The 16,039-nt window shown below is 45.1% G+C and overlaps 1 protein-coding gene across 1 annotated transcript; it reads left to right on the forward strand.

Annotated features, from left to right (window-relative positions):
- The first annotated feature begins 605 nt into the window (after positions 1–605).
- On the forward strand, positions 606–14,793 carry c16orf58 (chromosome 16 open reading frame 58). The gene is made up of 15 exons (XM_031892836.1): positions 606–643; positions 2,861–3,103; positions 3,234–3,311; positions 3,404–3,518; positions 4,663–4,708; positions 4,914–4,946; positions 5,922–6,027; positions 6,678–6,779; positions 7,332–7,402; positions 7,486–7,670; positions 9,007–9,064; positions 10,942–11,012; positions 11,105–11,203; positions 11,325–11,483; positions 12,276–14,793. The coding sequence occupies exons 2-15, from the start codon at positions 2,894–2,896 to the stop codon at positions 12,362–12,364; spliced, it is 1,422 nt and encodes a 473-aa protein (XP_031748696.1). The 5' UTR covers positions 606–643; positions 2,861–2,893; the 3' UTR covers positions 12,365–14,793.
- Positions 14,794–16,039: the final 1,246 nt, after the last annotated feature.

Genomic DNA, 16,039 nt, shown 5'->3' on the forward strand with positions numbered 1-16,039 from the left:
TCCAAGGGGTTGGGGAGCAACATGTTGCCCCTGGTTGGGGATCACTGCTATAGACCATAGAGGAAGCATAGGGGAGTGTGACTTTTTTGTGTGGGGAGGCTAAATATGGGCCATACACAGACTGACCTAAAGCTAATGTGAGACTTAGTGGATTCGCTGCTGGTGTTAAAAAATGAACCTCCCAACTATCTCTTGCGGTTCCCACTGACTTCCAGGGACACTGCGCAAAAGTGCGGGTGGGAGTGTATTTTTTAACCCTAAAATGCTTAGGATGTAAAAGTATTCATCCGTGCACTTTTGTGAGGGGTTCTCCGTCCATTTGTGTTTGTGATCAGTTAGCTTAAAGGGGTAGTTCACCTTTAATTCACTTTTAATATGATGTAGGCATTGATATTCTGAGACAATTTGCAATTGGTCCTCTTTTATTTTTCATGGTTTTTCAGTTATTTAGCTTTTTTTCAGCTCTCCATTTTAGCTTTTTTGTTCAGGTCTCTGTTCAGCTCTCCATTTGGTATTTCAGCAGCTATCTGGTTGCTAGGGTCTTATTTACCTTATTTTTTTGTATTATTTGTATTTTTTGCAGTGGCCCCCAGCAGCACATCTGAGTGGTACGGCTCTAGCAGGTTGTACTTTGCATGATTGGGTGAGAAGAATTGTGAAAAAGAAAGAATGTTATTGATTGGGGGGATAAAAACGCGTGCACAACTCCTGTTGGCCCCATGCTGTGACTGCTACGCCAGCAGTGCGTGCCACGGTCAAACACGCAGGCTGACCTCAGTAGCTTGGTTCCCAGGCCGTCCCTGCCTCATCCAGCGCGTGGGATGACATTATCCATCACCCAGACTGGTTGTATTTGTTTGGCCATCGAGCTTGGCAGCACGACGACCCCTAACATGGGACACTGGGATTGTGTCCCATCTACCACATGACATTCCCCATGTGACAGCATGGCACCAACTGCCTCCCAGGCCTGTTGGCACAAACCAATTGACCAGTCCGGGGGCTATTTATACCCCTAAATTGCTGACTATTTTACCTTGTAGAGACATTTTGTATAAAGTTGCCAATTTCAGTGCACAGTGTTGTGCTTGTCATCAATATTATCCCTGCGCGTTCCTCGGGTTTCTTAATCAAAGCAGAAATGAGCCTATTTCTCTCTTTGTAACAGAAACTGGCACCCTAACTGATATGCAAATGAGCTGCCAACGGCTGCTGGGTATCTCCGTGCCCAATAGGAACAGCGCTACTGCTGCTGTGGGAGAGGGAACTGTTATGTAATTGGGGGGGGGGGGGCACAGCATCACTACTGGCTGCAGGTTTAACTTTAATATTGATTGTTTTACATAGGTTTTAGCAGATGAGCCCCAGCATAGGTGCATTGCTCTATCTTTGACCATCAGGGACTCCCCATGACACAACCTGATACACTCTACACAACTGCAGAGGGCCCTTATGCTACACACCACTGAGTGCCCCAGTCATTTAGCCAATTGGCATTTATTGATGGGTTTTTGACCTCTTCATTTCATTTTTGGCATAGAACGTCTTTGGCTTTATGGCAGCTCCTGCAATCTGTTCTTTAGCAAAAGCTAGATGTCAGTGGTGTAACTATAGGGGGTGAGGAGGGGGGGGGCTCTGGGATATATGTTTCTTTTTCTATACTATTTTTTCCTAACTATATTTTGCGGTTCCCACTGACTTCCAGGGACACTGTGCAAAAGTGCGGGTGGGAGTGTTTTTTTTAACCCTAAAATGCTTAGGATGTAAAAGCAGTTTGTAATATCTCCCGAGCCCTGTCTGCATCTGTGCCTTGATTGGTCAATTTTACTGTCTGTCAAGAAAGCTGTGCTCTGATTGGGGAATCCACAAGAAGAAAGATCCAATCAGAGCGTAGCTGATTACAGCAGAACCGGAGCTTGCAGGAACAGGAGAATATTTGCCGGACAGTGCAGAAACAGAGCGAGGTTTTTTTTTTTTTTGTTTTGTTTTTCTAAGGTGCCAAAGCAGGTTTAGGGAGGCTTAGCCTCCCCTAGCCTTATTGAAAATCCGCCTATGAGAGGAAGCATAACAAGGGCCACAGTTGGGCCAGGAACTATTTCCTCTATACAGGGGGCCTGTGTAGCTCATGAAGGACCTGGCAGTGCTTTGCACAATCCAGCCTCTAGCATGTTGCTCAGCCCAAAAGGTGTTCAGAACCCAACATACACCCCTAGCACATTTCACAGCCCCAATAGTACCCTTTTACTGCCTTACGCAGCCCAAAAGGTGATGATTCTGCACACTGCACCTGCAAAATCTTCTGTGACCCACAATTTAGTGTGGGGGGCCCAAAAAAAAAATTCTTGCAGGGCCCACAATGTTACCCTACTAGAACATGCAATGCCTTAATAGCCCAGGGATAGCTGCTCTGTGCCCTCACTAACTGCCCAGCCATGAAATACAGAACACAATTGACATTGAGCCTGGTGGCACAAGCTCCTCCCCACATTTTTATTTTATGTATTATTCATTATTTGCAGAGACATGATTGCAGAGATTGTTATTGATATCTGTCCCTGTCCCAGTGGAGCTAACAATCTAAAGTCCCTATCACAACATGTTTCAATAAGCATCGCTTACCTTAGGCTGATGACACACTGGCTCAGCTGGTAGAAAAGCACCCCAAAACTGCCTAACTGCCACCTCCCATTCACTTGCCTGGGAAAGGTGTGAGTGGCATTTTCCAGGTCAGTGGGGGGCTCAATGAGCAATCAGCTTTGAAGTGGGGGATACAACACCACCCAGTTGTTTTATTACATTATATATTATTCATTGGTAGGTCTCTGCCTAAAAAATGCCTCTGTGTATTTTTTTTTTTTAGGCTTGGAGGCACAATCACACTTGTGCCACGCTGATGTCAGAGGGTGCAGCTCTGATGTCACACAGTGCCCCAGGGATGAAGACGAGTGACAAACTGGGGACCTCCCAGGGTTCAGCGCTGATCTGCACAGAGCGTTACGGATCGAGCCGCACCCATAGGTACCTGGAGGGAAGTAACGGCAGCCTGGTGTGCGAGAGGCACCCTGCTGAGCATGGCTACCGCTCACTGAGAGACTTCTTCGTGGTGAGGATTCAGGGGTTGGAAATGGCTGAAGGGAGAATTGATGGTTGCATTGTTTCACTCTGTCTAGCAGGGAAAGTTTCAATCCCCCTCAATTCCACCTTTTATCCTCTCTTTCCATTGTGTCTTTCAGTCCCTGCTTCTTCCCCATGGATATCCGGACAGTGTCAGTAAAGACTATTTGGCATATCAGCTTTGGGACACCATACAGGTAATATCTGCCCCCCATTACCCTGCTGTACCCCACTTGCTTCTTCTTTCCCCATTTATGTATTTTTCCCATTCCAAATGGCTTTATTGCAGGCATTCTCCAGCAGTGTAACCGGGTCATTGGCCACACAATCCCTTCTGCGCGGATCAGGTGTCGGGGACAGCACTGCCACGGTAGCAGCTGCAACCATCACATGGATCCTTAGAGGTACCTTGTGGGTCGGAATTACAGGACAGACATTTATGGGGGGATATTTCGATGCAGATCACTGGTTGGCTCCACAAATGCAATGTAGGCATTATAGTCACCTTGTGCCCTTAAAATTGATTCCAGAATCTAGCCAGTGCCTCTGCTGTGTCTTGCATAGCTCGTGGCACGGCAGTGCTTTGCACAGTTGAGCACCCAACAGGTGTCCTAAGGAACCTTGCAGAACCCAGCACATCTGTTGAGCACCTTATACATCCTAAATAGAACCCCTTGTATTGCCTGCATACTCTTGTGCTGGAAATGCAAAAACATCAGCCCCTTGGGATACTTTCAACTGATTCCATTTTAGTGAAGTCACCAGTCATCTCATCTCACTTATGAGGTCATTGCGCTGACATCATCAGCTGTTAGCCTTTAAATGTCAGCCCTTTTCTTCCCAAATACAGAGTCTAAAGCAAATGAATGCAGTTGCTTACAAACGGATACCTGTTAGGAACAGAGCCAAACTCATAAAGTGTAGCAGTAGTTTTCCTTCAAAGGGCATCTCCACCCAAACATAGCTTTTTGAAACAGAAATTTCAATCAACTTTGCAATATACATCACTTAAAAAATATGCAGCCTTTTCATTATTATTGTTATTAACATTTATTTATAAAGCGCCAACATATTCCGCAGTGCTGTACAATAGGTTTTCATGATTTATAATGCAATAATATGGTTTGGAACAGTTCCCTAAGCCCCACCCCCTGTTCCCCTGCTGATCTGGCTACTTTGAGACTCAAATAAATGTAACAGTAGTTGCCTGTCCTCAGCTTGCATCCTCCACATCCCACAATTCCCTGCATGCGTGATGTCAATAAGGAAAGGAACATCACAGTGCAATGCATTGTGGTTTATGTAGTTCCTGCATGCTGTGGAGAAGTTGTTACAATTTGTAACATCAATGTTTTAGTCCTTCCTCCCCTGCCAGGATTTAAAATGATGCAGAAAGATTCATACTTTTGGAAGGAACAGACTAGAGTAATAGGTATATTTGGGGTTTCTATGTTGTGTGAGGCCTGTTACCAAATTTTGGTTCAGAAGCCGGAGTTCCCCTTTAAACTGCCTCTAACTGTGGCATATTTATTTTTCTGCCCCCTACAGATGGTACAGGAATGGTGGGAAGGATTCTCTTTGCATGGATGAAAGGGTTTGTATCTCTGTATCTGGGCTGATTTAATGTGGGCTCCTATGTGCATGATATAAAGCAGCGCTGTGCAACTCTTTCCATGTAGTAGGCCAATTAGGGGCCTGCAGTTGTAGGTAGCTCATGGATTGCAAGTTGCACCACTGCTTAGCCTTGGGGCCTCAACACTTGTTCAATCTGTCCTCATTTCTTTCTTACTATTCTTTAGGAGCCGACTTGACTGTGACGCTAAAAGATGGAGGTAAAGCACTCGTATGAACATCCAGTGTGTGTGGGTCCAGTATTGTAAATGTTTCCCCCCATAGTCTAAAAGTCCTTTGCCATAAGTAGTTGGGGTTCATATTTCACCCATAAAGGGGTTGTTCACCTTTAAGTTAACGTTAATATGACGTAGAGAGTTATATTCTGAGACTATTTGCAATTGGTCTTTTTTTTTACTATTTGTAGTTTTTTTAGTTTCATTTTTAGTTTTCATTTTCAGTTCAGGAGCTCTCCACTTTGGAGTTTCACAGCTATTTGGTTGCTAGGGCCCAAGATACCATAGCAATCATGGAGTGGTTTGGATGAGAGTTTGGTATATAATAACAATGGAATTCTAGCCTCACAAAACAATAGTTTTTGGCTGCCAGGGTCAGTGACCCTCATTTAAAAGCTGGAAGAAGGCGGCAAATAATTGTACAAATAAATCACTGTAACAAATAAATAATGAAAACCAATTGAAAAGTAGCTTAGAATTGGGCATTCTATAACATACAAAAGGTTAACTTTAGATATAAGGTAAACCACCACTTTAAGCCAAGGAGCACCCTTTCCCTATTATCATGGCCTTCTCCAGTTGGTCTGACCTATTTGGAAGTGAATCTGATCACATGACGCTCACATGGAATAATGGCCTGGGTGGTGTGGATGGTTTACGCCAAGCAGTGGGGTGCAATGTGGATGATCTCAGGGGCGGGCCAAGCCGACTGGGCGCCCTAGGCAACCCGGTCGGCCAACTCCGCCCACCTCGCGGGGCGGGGGGATTAGATCAGTCATTGCCTCCGTCGCTAATGACAAGCGGCGGAGGCAATGACAAAGTAGCACTAGGGGTAGGCAGGAGAGGCTTCTGCCTGGCGCCCCTCAATCTTTGTGCCCTAGGCAGCTGCCTCTTCTGCCTACCCCTAGTTCCGGCCCTGGATGATCTGACCTTCTCTCTCTCTCTCTCTCTCTCTCTCAGGCTTTTCGCTGATCTTCTGAATGATATTGCTATTTTCATGGAGATCATGGCGCCGGTTTTCCCATCATGCTTTACTTTGACTGTGTGCGCAGCAGGAGTGTTCAAGGTAACACAGCCATATTAGTTCATATGCTGTTATGAGTTTGTAGTGGGTTTGCAAACTCATTGTGCACGTATAGGGGCACATTCACTCAGCAATTTTGAGAAAAAGTAAATTTTTTTTTTTTACTTCTAGATAATTTACAAATGGGTTTTTGCCAGTACTCGATTTTTCTGATATTGTTTCAGTAGATTTGATCTGTTGAGTACCATTGAGTCCTATGGGGGCTTAGAATAGTAGAGGAATTGAATAGTCAGTGACAGCCTGTCCTTGACGTATTTTCAAGTTAATTCCCTTATTGTTTTCTGTTTCACCCAGTTTCAAGGGGAAGTTAATCCCATCATTGTTTTCTGTTTAACCTAGTTTCAAGTGAAACTTAAACACAATATTGTTTTCCAAGAATGAGCACCAATGCTCTCAAAATGACTGCTGGAGCACTTCCTGTTTGGAAAAAATAAAGAGGATACCTGGAAATGAATGTTTGTTTAAACTCAAATTTTTCGAAACTTTTCAGACATTTTATAAATATAACAATGATCAAACTTATTAGAATTTATACCATGTGGAGTTTTTACGAATTTGAGGGCTCCTTAGTGTACGTGGCGCTGTAAAAATGTGTGCCAGTTAATTCAGTATCTCTCTTTTCTGGGCTACAGTGCATTGTGGGAGTGGCAGGAGGTGCCACAAGAGCTGCTATCACTGTCCACCAGGCCAAGCGGGACAATATGGCTGACGTGTGTGCCAAAGATGGAAGCCAGGTAAGATTTCATGTTGCTTGGTGTTGAGCCCTGCCACAAAATTGTCAGTGGATGCTACAACTAAATGTTTATTACCCAGACTCCCCATTGTGGGAGATTAAAGGGGAGGTTCACCCTTAAGCTAACTTTTAGATAACTTTTTAGTTTTAGAATGTCCTTTACCTAGCAACTTTGCAGTTGGTCTTCATTATTTATTTTTTATAGTTCTTGTATTATTTGCCTTTCTCTTTTACATCTTTCCTGGCAGCCATAATCCAAGTGCTCTGTGAGACTACAGTTTTATTATTATTGTTACTTTTTATTCCTTATCTTTCTATTCAGTCCCTCTCCTATTCATATTCCAGTCGCTCATTCAAGCCACTGCCTGGTTGCTAAGGTAAACAAGACCCTGGCAACCAGATATCTGTTGAAATTCCAAACTGGAGAGCTGCTGAAAAAATGGATAAATAATTGAAATACGATAAAAAATGAAGACCAATTGCAAATTGTCTCAAGTTATCACTACATACGAAAAAAAAACAATCCCTCTAATAATCTTCTATTGTCTTGCAGGAGACCCTGGTGAATCTAGCCGGCCTGCTGGTCAGCCTCTTTCTTGTCCCACTAGTATCGGACAGTATGATGTAAGTATCTGGCACCTCCCAAGAGGCTCAGTAGTGTTAGTGTGTTGTGTAACTGTCCAATACTCACTGGGCCACCTTTGCAGGGCGACATATTTACTCTTCTTCCTCCTGACCATCCTTCACCTCTACGCAAATTATCGAGCCGTCCGATCTGTCATTATGGAAACTCTTAACCAATCAAGGCTCAGCATTGTGTTGCACCATTACCTGAAGGAGGGGAAGATCCTTGATCCGGAGGCAGCAAATCTCCGGGAGCCGCTTTTACCGGGTAAAACATGGATGTTGAGGGGACAGTATGGGTGTCAATGTAATTGTGAGGTAGAGTATAGGTGACAATGTGAGGACGGGTACAAATCTGAGATGGGGCTGAGGTAAATGTAAATGTCAGGCTGGGTACAAATCTGAGATGGGGCTGAGGTAAATGTAAATGTGAGGCTGGGTACAAATCTGAGATGGGGCTGAGGTAAATGTAAATGTGAGGCTGGGTACAAATCTGAGATGGGGCTGAGGTAAATGTAAATGTGAGATGGGTACAAATCTGAGATGGGGCTGAGGTAAATGTGAGGATGGGTACAAATCTGAGATGGGGCTGAGGTAAATGTAAATGTGAGGCTGGGTACAAATCTGAGATGGGGCTGAGGTAAATGTAAATGTGAGGCTGGGTACAAATCTGAGATGGGGCTGAGGTAAATGTAAATGTGAGGCTGGGTACAAATCTGAGATGGGGCTGAGGTAAATGTGAGGCTGGGTACAAATCTGAGATGGGGCTGAGGTAAATGTAAATGTGAGATGGGTACAAATCTGAGATGGGGCTGAGGTAAATGTGAGGCTGGGTACAAATCTGAGATGGGGCTGAGGTAAATGTAAATGTGAGACTGGGTACAAATCTGAGATGGGGCTGAGGTAAATGTAAATGTGAGACTGGGTACAAATCTGAGATGGGGCTGAGGTAAATGTAAATGTGAGACTGGGTACAAATCTGAGATGGGGCTGAGGTAAATGTAAATGTGAGACTGGGTACAAATCTGAGATGGGGCTGAGGTAAATGTAAATGTGAGGCTGGGTACAAATCTGAGATGGGGCTGAGGTAAATGTAAATGTGAGGCTGGGTACAAATCTGAGATGGGGCTGAGGTAAATGTAAATGTGAGGCTGGGTACAAATCTGAGATGGGGCTGAGGTAAATGTAAATGTGAGACTGGGTACAAATCTGAGATGGGGAGAGGTAAATGTAAATGTGAGACTGGGTACAAATCTGAGATGGGGCTGAGGTAAATGTAAGAGGTAAATGCGCTGTTTAGGGACATGTGACAGTTAATGGTATATATACAGGAACTCTGAATGCCACCTGAAGCCACTTTAGGCAGTGACAGACCCCACGGTTATACAGAGGAATGAACCTACATGGGCAGGGCTAGAAGAGGCCAGTAATAATGACAGGTGAGATGCTGGGGGAGAGGATTAATCTGTAGGAAGGTGGGGGGGTGCTAGGGGAGACTTTATTATTTAACGCACATTGGCAGCACCATAAAAATTAGACTTTGTAATGACTAATAGGCACATAAGAGCGGGAGTTGATTTTACTTTTATTTTTTTTCTTGGCAGGTCTGGGCTCTCAGGCACCAATCAATCTTGGCGTTCCCCTGAGCTATCTGGCCTCCAGGTGTAGTGCTTTAGCCTCTGTACCTCTGTCGCTGCTTCTCAGCCCTGCTCAGCCACAAGGTCACTGCTATTTAGTACTGATGTGGGGTGTCCTCACACTACTGGTACAGACTGGTCTCTGGCCCATATCCCAGCATTCCCTGCCTGCTCACACTACTGGTACAGACTGGTCTCTGGCCCATATCCCAGCATTCCCTGCTCACACTACTGGTACAGACTGGTCTCTGGCCCATATCCCAGCATTCCCTGCTCACACTACTGGTACAGACTGGTCTCTGGCCCATATCCCAGCATTCCCTGCTCACACTACTGGTACAGCCTGGTCTCTGGCCCATATCCCAGCATTCCCTGCTCACACTACTGGTACAGCCTGGTCTCTGGCCCATATCCCAGCATTCCCTGCTCACACTACTGGTACAGACTGGTCTCTGGCCCATATCCCAGCATTCCCTGCTCACACTGCTGGTACAGACTGGTCTCTGGCCCATATCCCAGCATTCCCTGCTCACACTACTGGTACAGCCTGGTCTCTGGCCCATATCCCAGCATTCCCTGCTCACACTACTGGTACAGACTGGTCTCTGGCCCATATCCCAGCATTCCCTGCTCACACTACTGGTACAGACTGGTCTCTGGCCCATATCCCAGCATTCCCTGCTCACACTACTGGTACAGACTGGTCTCTGGCCCATATCCCAGCATTCCCTGCTCACACTGCTGGTACAGCCTGGTCTCTGGCCCATATCCCAGCATGCCCTGCTCACACTACTGGTACAGCCTGGCCTCTGGCCCATATCCCAGCATGCCCTGCTCACACTACTGGTACAGCCTGGTCTCTGGCCCATATCCCAGCATTCCCTGCTCACACTACTGGTACAGCCTGGTCTCTGGCCCATATTCCAGCATTCCCTGCTCACACTACTGGTACAGACTGGTCTCTGGCCCATATCCCAGCATTCCCTGCTCACACTACTGGTACAGACTGGTCTCTGGCCCATATTCCAGCATTCCCTGCTCGCACTACTGGTACAGACTGGTCTCTGGCCCATATCCCAGCATTCCCTGTTCGCACTGCTGGTACAGACTGGTCTCTGGCCCATATCCCAGCATTCCCTGTTCGCACTGCTTGTACAGACTGGTCTCTGGCCCATATCCCAGCATTCCCTGCTCACACTGCTGGTACAGACTGGTCTCTGGCCCATATTCCAGCATTCCCTGCTCACACTGCTGGTACAGACTGGTCTCTGGCCCATATCCCAGCATTCCCTGTTCGCACTGCTGGTACAGTCTGGTCTCTGGCCCATATCCCAGCATTCCCTGCTCACACTACTGGTACAGACTGGTCTCTGGCCCATATCCCAGCATTCCCTGCTCACACTACTGGTACAGACTGGTCTCTGGCCCATATCCCAGCATTCCCTGCTCACACTACTGGTACAGACTGGTCTCTGGCCCATATCCCGGCACTCCCTGCTCACACTACTGGTCCAGGCATGGACTGAGATTCAAAAGTACACAGAGGCCCATACAGCACCCCACCCCCACCAGCCCACTAAATAGTGACTGTCTGTGGCATCTTACAGTAGCCCCTCTGGCATTTGCCAGAACCCAAAGGTTGCAAGCCCAGGCCTGTATCCCATATCCCAGCATTCTCTGCTCACAATGCTAGTTCAGTGTATGTCCTGTATCCCAGCACTCCCTACTCACACTGCTGAGATATATAATATATATATAAATATATATTTACTTATATTAAGTCCTAGCATGTGCGGTTCTCTCTCTTTCTCTCTCTGTCTCTCTATATATATATATATATATATTTACTTTCTGCTATCTTTTATTGTTCCTATTTTTTTACTGTTCCTCTGTGTCTCTCAGTGTCCCGGAGCTTGAGCAGTTAAAGAAAGATAACCATTCCCTTTACCTTTTGGGCTGGAGAGAGGATACAGGTAACATTATCTGTTCCCTATCATTTTCTCTGCATGAGTTTGGGCTGGTTTTGTTGTAGTTATGTGAATATTAACTCTTTCCCTTCCCCTAGGCAGTTTGGCTGTAGTGCTACATGAGCGAGCGTCCAGTGTGGATATGATCAGAGCCTGTGTCCATGCAGAGATGCTTCACAGGAAAACCAGCAGCTCAGGTAAAAACCCGCCTGCCCTCAGTCCTGTGTTGCCCTGATCTGTCCCTACTCTGCCCTCCTTCTATGCACATCTCTATAGCTTGTGTAAATAAAGCTTTTTTGCTTTTGTTTTTTTTTTAAGATCACCACAAATCTAGCAGTTTTCCCATCCTTTCTGCGCTGCAGTGTGTAAGAGGAAGGGGCTCCCGCCCTTGCACAGGTTTTGAACAACATGGCCGCTTCACTGCTTTGGAACAGACCCACAACCAGATCAACAGCATGTTCCCCACATTTCTGCAAGGTAAAAATGAGAAGCTATGGAACCAGGGGGATCACTAAGGGGACCCTCTTTATTCTGTACAGATTAAAGGGGAAGTCCATTAGATATAGTATAATGAAAGAAAATTTGAATCTAAGCAATTCTAAGGCAGTATATTTTCCTTTCTGTACTCTATACTGCCTGTTCTGACTACATGTACCAGTATTTGATCTATGAGCTGAAAGTTGTATATATATATATATCAGAGAGCAGCATAGCTTCATTGTAATCAGCTTGAAAAAGGAACTAAAATGTTCTGAAAGCTTGCTATGGTTATCTTAGTTAGCCAATAAAGGTATCACCTTTATACCACTTTTGTTATTTTTTATTTCAAAAGGGTTACTCTGTAAACATTATAACAATGTAGCACCTCTTCCCCAGCCAAGACTCCATTTGTCACAATGTATTACATGTTTGTATAAAGTCTCCTTTCCAGCTCTGTTAGAGCGGTGGCAGAAGGGACTGTTGGTATTAGGAGTCTTAGCTGGAGGAGAGCTGATTAGTACTATATTGTTTCAGTGGTACATGTAGTCATGACCAGCATTGCAAAAAACAGCACAGTAGTAATTTCATAAACCATACTAGACAGTTGCTTGGAATTACATATGCTTTCATTGTGCAAAATGCTCTGGTGGGGTTGACTTCCCCTTTATTACTGTATAATATACAGCATTACACCATCCCAGTACTGAAAACATGTTCCATGGGGGTATATACATGGGGTGAGGGGAGACGTCATAGCTTATTTCTGTGCTTTATTTTTGTGTCTCTCAGGTCTGACCGCATCCGGATGGGTGACCAATCGCAATCTGTTGGACTCTGATGACTGGAGAGCAAACTGGGATCTGAAAAAGCAGCAATGAGGAGTAGTGACGTCATAACGAAATGATATGTTGGAGAGACCGTGTTGGACTGGGCCCCCTAGGGCCCACCAGAGAACTCTGAGTTCCCACTCTCACTGTTAAATGCTGATAATGCTAAATGCCATAGGGGTCATAGATAAGTGTGGGGTAACTAATGGTAATGCCCTTGGCTGGTGCCTGCCATGAAATCAACCCCAGGGAGGGTAACAAAATGAGGACCAAACTGTTGCTGAATAAAGAGCCAAAGGGGTATTGGTTCCCATATGTATCGGGTACCCTGCCCTCTGTGCTACATGTGGGACCTATAACCTACCTGCCCACATTTATACACCCAAAGTTGTGCCATTTTTAAACCATCGCACCCTTGTTACACCCAGACATTTTCATTCATGTGACCTATTTCTGGTTGTGCTTGGCCCCCTTTCATTTTTTTAGGGGTCCACATGTTGGAACTGTCCCTCAGGCCATTCCCCCAATACCCCCCGTATGCAATAACAGGAAGAGGACAATGGTGGCGGGAACCAGTATAAACTGGCATTAAACCAGGGACCTATCTTCTATTTAGGCATCGAAGGGTGTGGGGGGGGGGGGGGGTTGACTCCACGATTAGGGATTTTCTTATTATCAAACTTTATTTAGATTCTCCCAAAATTCATAAGTCATTAATAGAGCAGCCAGGGAAACCTATCATCTTGGCTATCGAATCCAATCAATTGTAAATTACATTGGTTATTTTTTTTTTTTTTTTACAACCTTTGGAGCAAAGTCTAGACTCTATGTGACAGCAGACACTCGATTCAACTTAATCAGAGTCTTAAAATACCGGCAGGATGCCACTTGGGGACCATAGATGGGGAGCAGTCTTTACACCATTGCCCAACATTATATGGGATGTACAAGCTTGTAGGCCCAGAAACACCAGGGCAGTCCACTTACTGAATATAAGAGCAGTTTGTTAGACATCACCCTATCCCATAACTTTTATTTTTGAGAACAAGTGTTATCTGCAAATAGCTGTGGGGTAAAGTGTTGTGCCATCCTTTGCCAGTCTGTAGATGGCTCAATATGAGGGTAGTTACTGTATATCACACCTTTGTTGGGTGGGCCCATCTTATTTTATAAGAGATATATTGATGACGTGTTCTAAGTGTGGCAGGACTCATTTTCTGCTCATTCTTTTTGTGGGTAGACTTGATTCCCTCCCCTCGCTGGAGGAGGAAGGGACATCCGTGACATACTTGGCATGGTGCCCACGTGGGTTGGCTTATTTGGGGAAGGTTACAGTGACATATTGTGAGCAGATGAATAATCATAGATGTGCAGTCGGATCAGCACTTGCCATGGGGAAAAGCGGAACAACCTGTTACTAAACATTTTTGGAAGGCTGGGCACAGACTGGCACAATTCGGGCCACACAGACCTGGTGGGGGGGATAGGGACTCTGTCATCTGAGATGCCAAAAAGGTGGATATTCCCTCTGGACACCTTAGCCCCAGGATAGGATTTAATGAGACACTGCTATGTTCATTTAAAACGTTTTTTATTCATTTATTGATTTACACACGACTTATGAATCAGTTTGCAGTACACCAAATATGTGCTCCATTTATTACGATATATTTTTTTTCTTGTATTTGCATCACTTTGTTTGTAGGGTGAAGTTTGTTATCCTGTAACCTGTCTGTTCCCGGGTTTGTAATGGACAAGCAAAAGTGCTAAGAAAATGCTAAAAGCAGATCTTTGCTTGTTCTTTATTCTGTTGTTCTACTCTTCTTTGCAGGGTTTCTGATAGGCTCCAGTCACAATAAGCCATCTGTGAGGATTGGAACCATAGTAAGGGGGTGGTTCACCTGCAGGTTAACTTTTAGTATGCTATAGAATGACCTATTCTTAGCAACTTTTCAGTTGGTCTTCGTTTTTTTATTTTGTATAGTTCTTCTAACTCTTTCCAGCTTTCAATTGAGGGTTACTGTAAGGCTACATATTTCTGGATATTGATCCTTTTTATTACTTATCTTTTTATTTAGGCCCTCCTCTATTCATTTTCCTGTCTCTCTTTCAAATCACTGCCTGGTTGCTAGGCTAAATTGGACCCTAGAAACCAGATAGCTGCTGAAATTAGAGAGCTGCTGAACAATAAGCTAAATAATTAAAAAAAACACAAATAATAAATTGAGACCAACTGCATATTGTATCAGAATAGCATTCTCTGCACCATACTAAAAGTTTAAATGCCACCAGTTCTTATTTTTTTTTTTAGGTAATGTGGATCTGCCCTTTCCCACTATAGGCTAGTAGTCACTGGGTATATGTGGCCTTCCCAAGCACAACTATTGTACCTATAGCAGTTTGGTTCCTTTACAGATTGTGACCAAAATGTTGGGTTTTTGAATTAATAAAAACTCTGATTTTTACAGTCCTGATGTACATGAATATATATAGTGTATAGTGTATATATGTATACACTTATTTATATATAAAGATGGTGGTGCATATGCACCAAATGGGTATGGGAAGGATTGGGCCTAGGAGTGTGTCTAGATATGTATTCAGGGTTGGACTGGCCCACTGGAATACTGGGAAAATCCTGAGCCTGTTACCTCCCCACAAGCCAGCCGCCCCCCGGCCACCACTGCTCGTGCTTCACTATGCTACTTACTTCTCTGTTAAAAATGAAAGATGGCCATGTGGTCCACTGTGGAATGCACGGACATCTTTCATTATTAACAGCAAAGTAAGTGACACACTGGAGCGGGAATGGTGGGTGCAGAGTGGGTGCAGGGAGCAGTGGTGGCTGGGGTGGTGGGCCTTGGGTACCCCAGTCCAACTCTGTATTAATCCAGCATTGGGCACAGGGCTGTCAAGTGCATGCAGCAGCCATGTTTCCTAATGGATATTTGCTTTTAGCAGCCCAATGTTCAGTGTTAATGCCTTCTGGGCCAGACCGCTTATCCCTGACCATTAAAACCAGAAAGATGGCCAAATGTCAGTGCTGTACGTGTGCAAACTGGTGCACGTCCTCACTGTTTACATTTGTGTGCCCCAAGATGGCCGCCTGCACCAGGGAGCAGAGGAGTCATCTGATGTCTCTCTAGTCAGCTCTAAACAGAGCAACATGGCAGCACTTTGTGTACTTTCAAGGATTTCAAGTACACAGAGGCCCAAACAGCCTCCCACTAGCCCACTAAATAGTGACTGACTATGGCATCTTAAAGCAGCCCCTCTGGAATTTGCCAGAACCCACAGATTGCCTGTCTGGGCCCCAGGGTTGAATTGGGTGTGCAGGGCCCACCAGGGCTATTGCTTCAGGGGCCTCTGCACCCCCACCACCCTTCCCCGAGTGCGCTTAACTTACCATCAGCACGTCGGTGGGAGAGAGACTGGTGGCTCGAGGGAACGCCCTGCATAAATATATATATATTCTTCATATGCACGTACCCCATGTTGGATTCCCCATGCCTGAATGTCTGTTTGGCTTATGCTGAGTGAGCGAGTGGGAAGGCATAGTTACATAAGAACGAACCCATTTGCATGATGGAGTTGGACTGGGATCAAAGTTTTTTTGTCTTTTAGGTTGGATTATATGTTGGTTTTTTTTTCTCCATTAGGCACCGCCCCTGAACTCAATGCACTCGCATTGCCATATCAGACTGAGCCACATCAGGCGACCAAGCC

This window comes from Xenopus tropicalis, chromosome 9 (assembly GCF_000004195.4).
Source record: "Xenopus tropicalis strain Nigerian chromosome 9, UCB_Xtro_10.0, whole genome shotgun sequence".
NCBI classification, from domain to species: Eukaryota; Metazoa; Chordata; class Amphibia; order Anura; family Pipidae; genus Xenopus; species Xenopus tropicalis.

Excerpts from the sequence above, each read along its gene's own strand:
- c16orf58 (XM_031892836.1), top strand. The coding sequence starts at position 2,894 with ATGTCAGAGGGTGCAGCTCTGATGTCACACAGTGCCCCAGGGATGAAG. Across the intron at positions 3,104-3,233 it reads CACTGAGAGACTTCTTCGTG|TCCCTGCTTCTTCCCCATGG; the intron begins GTGAGGATTCAG and ends TGTGTCTTTCAG. Across the intron at positions 11,013-11,104 it reads GGGCTGGAGAGAGGATACAG|GCAGTTTGGCTGTAGTGCTA; the intron begins GTAACATTATCT and ends CCCTTCCCCTAG.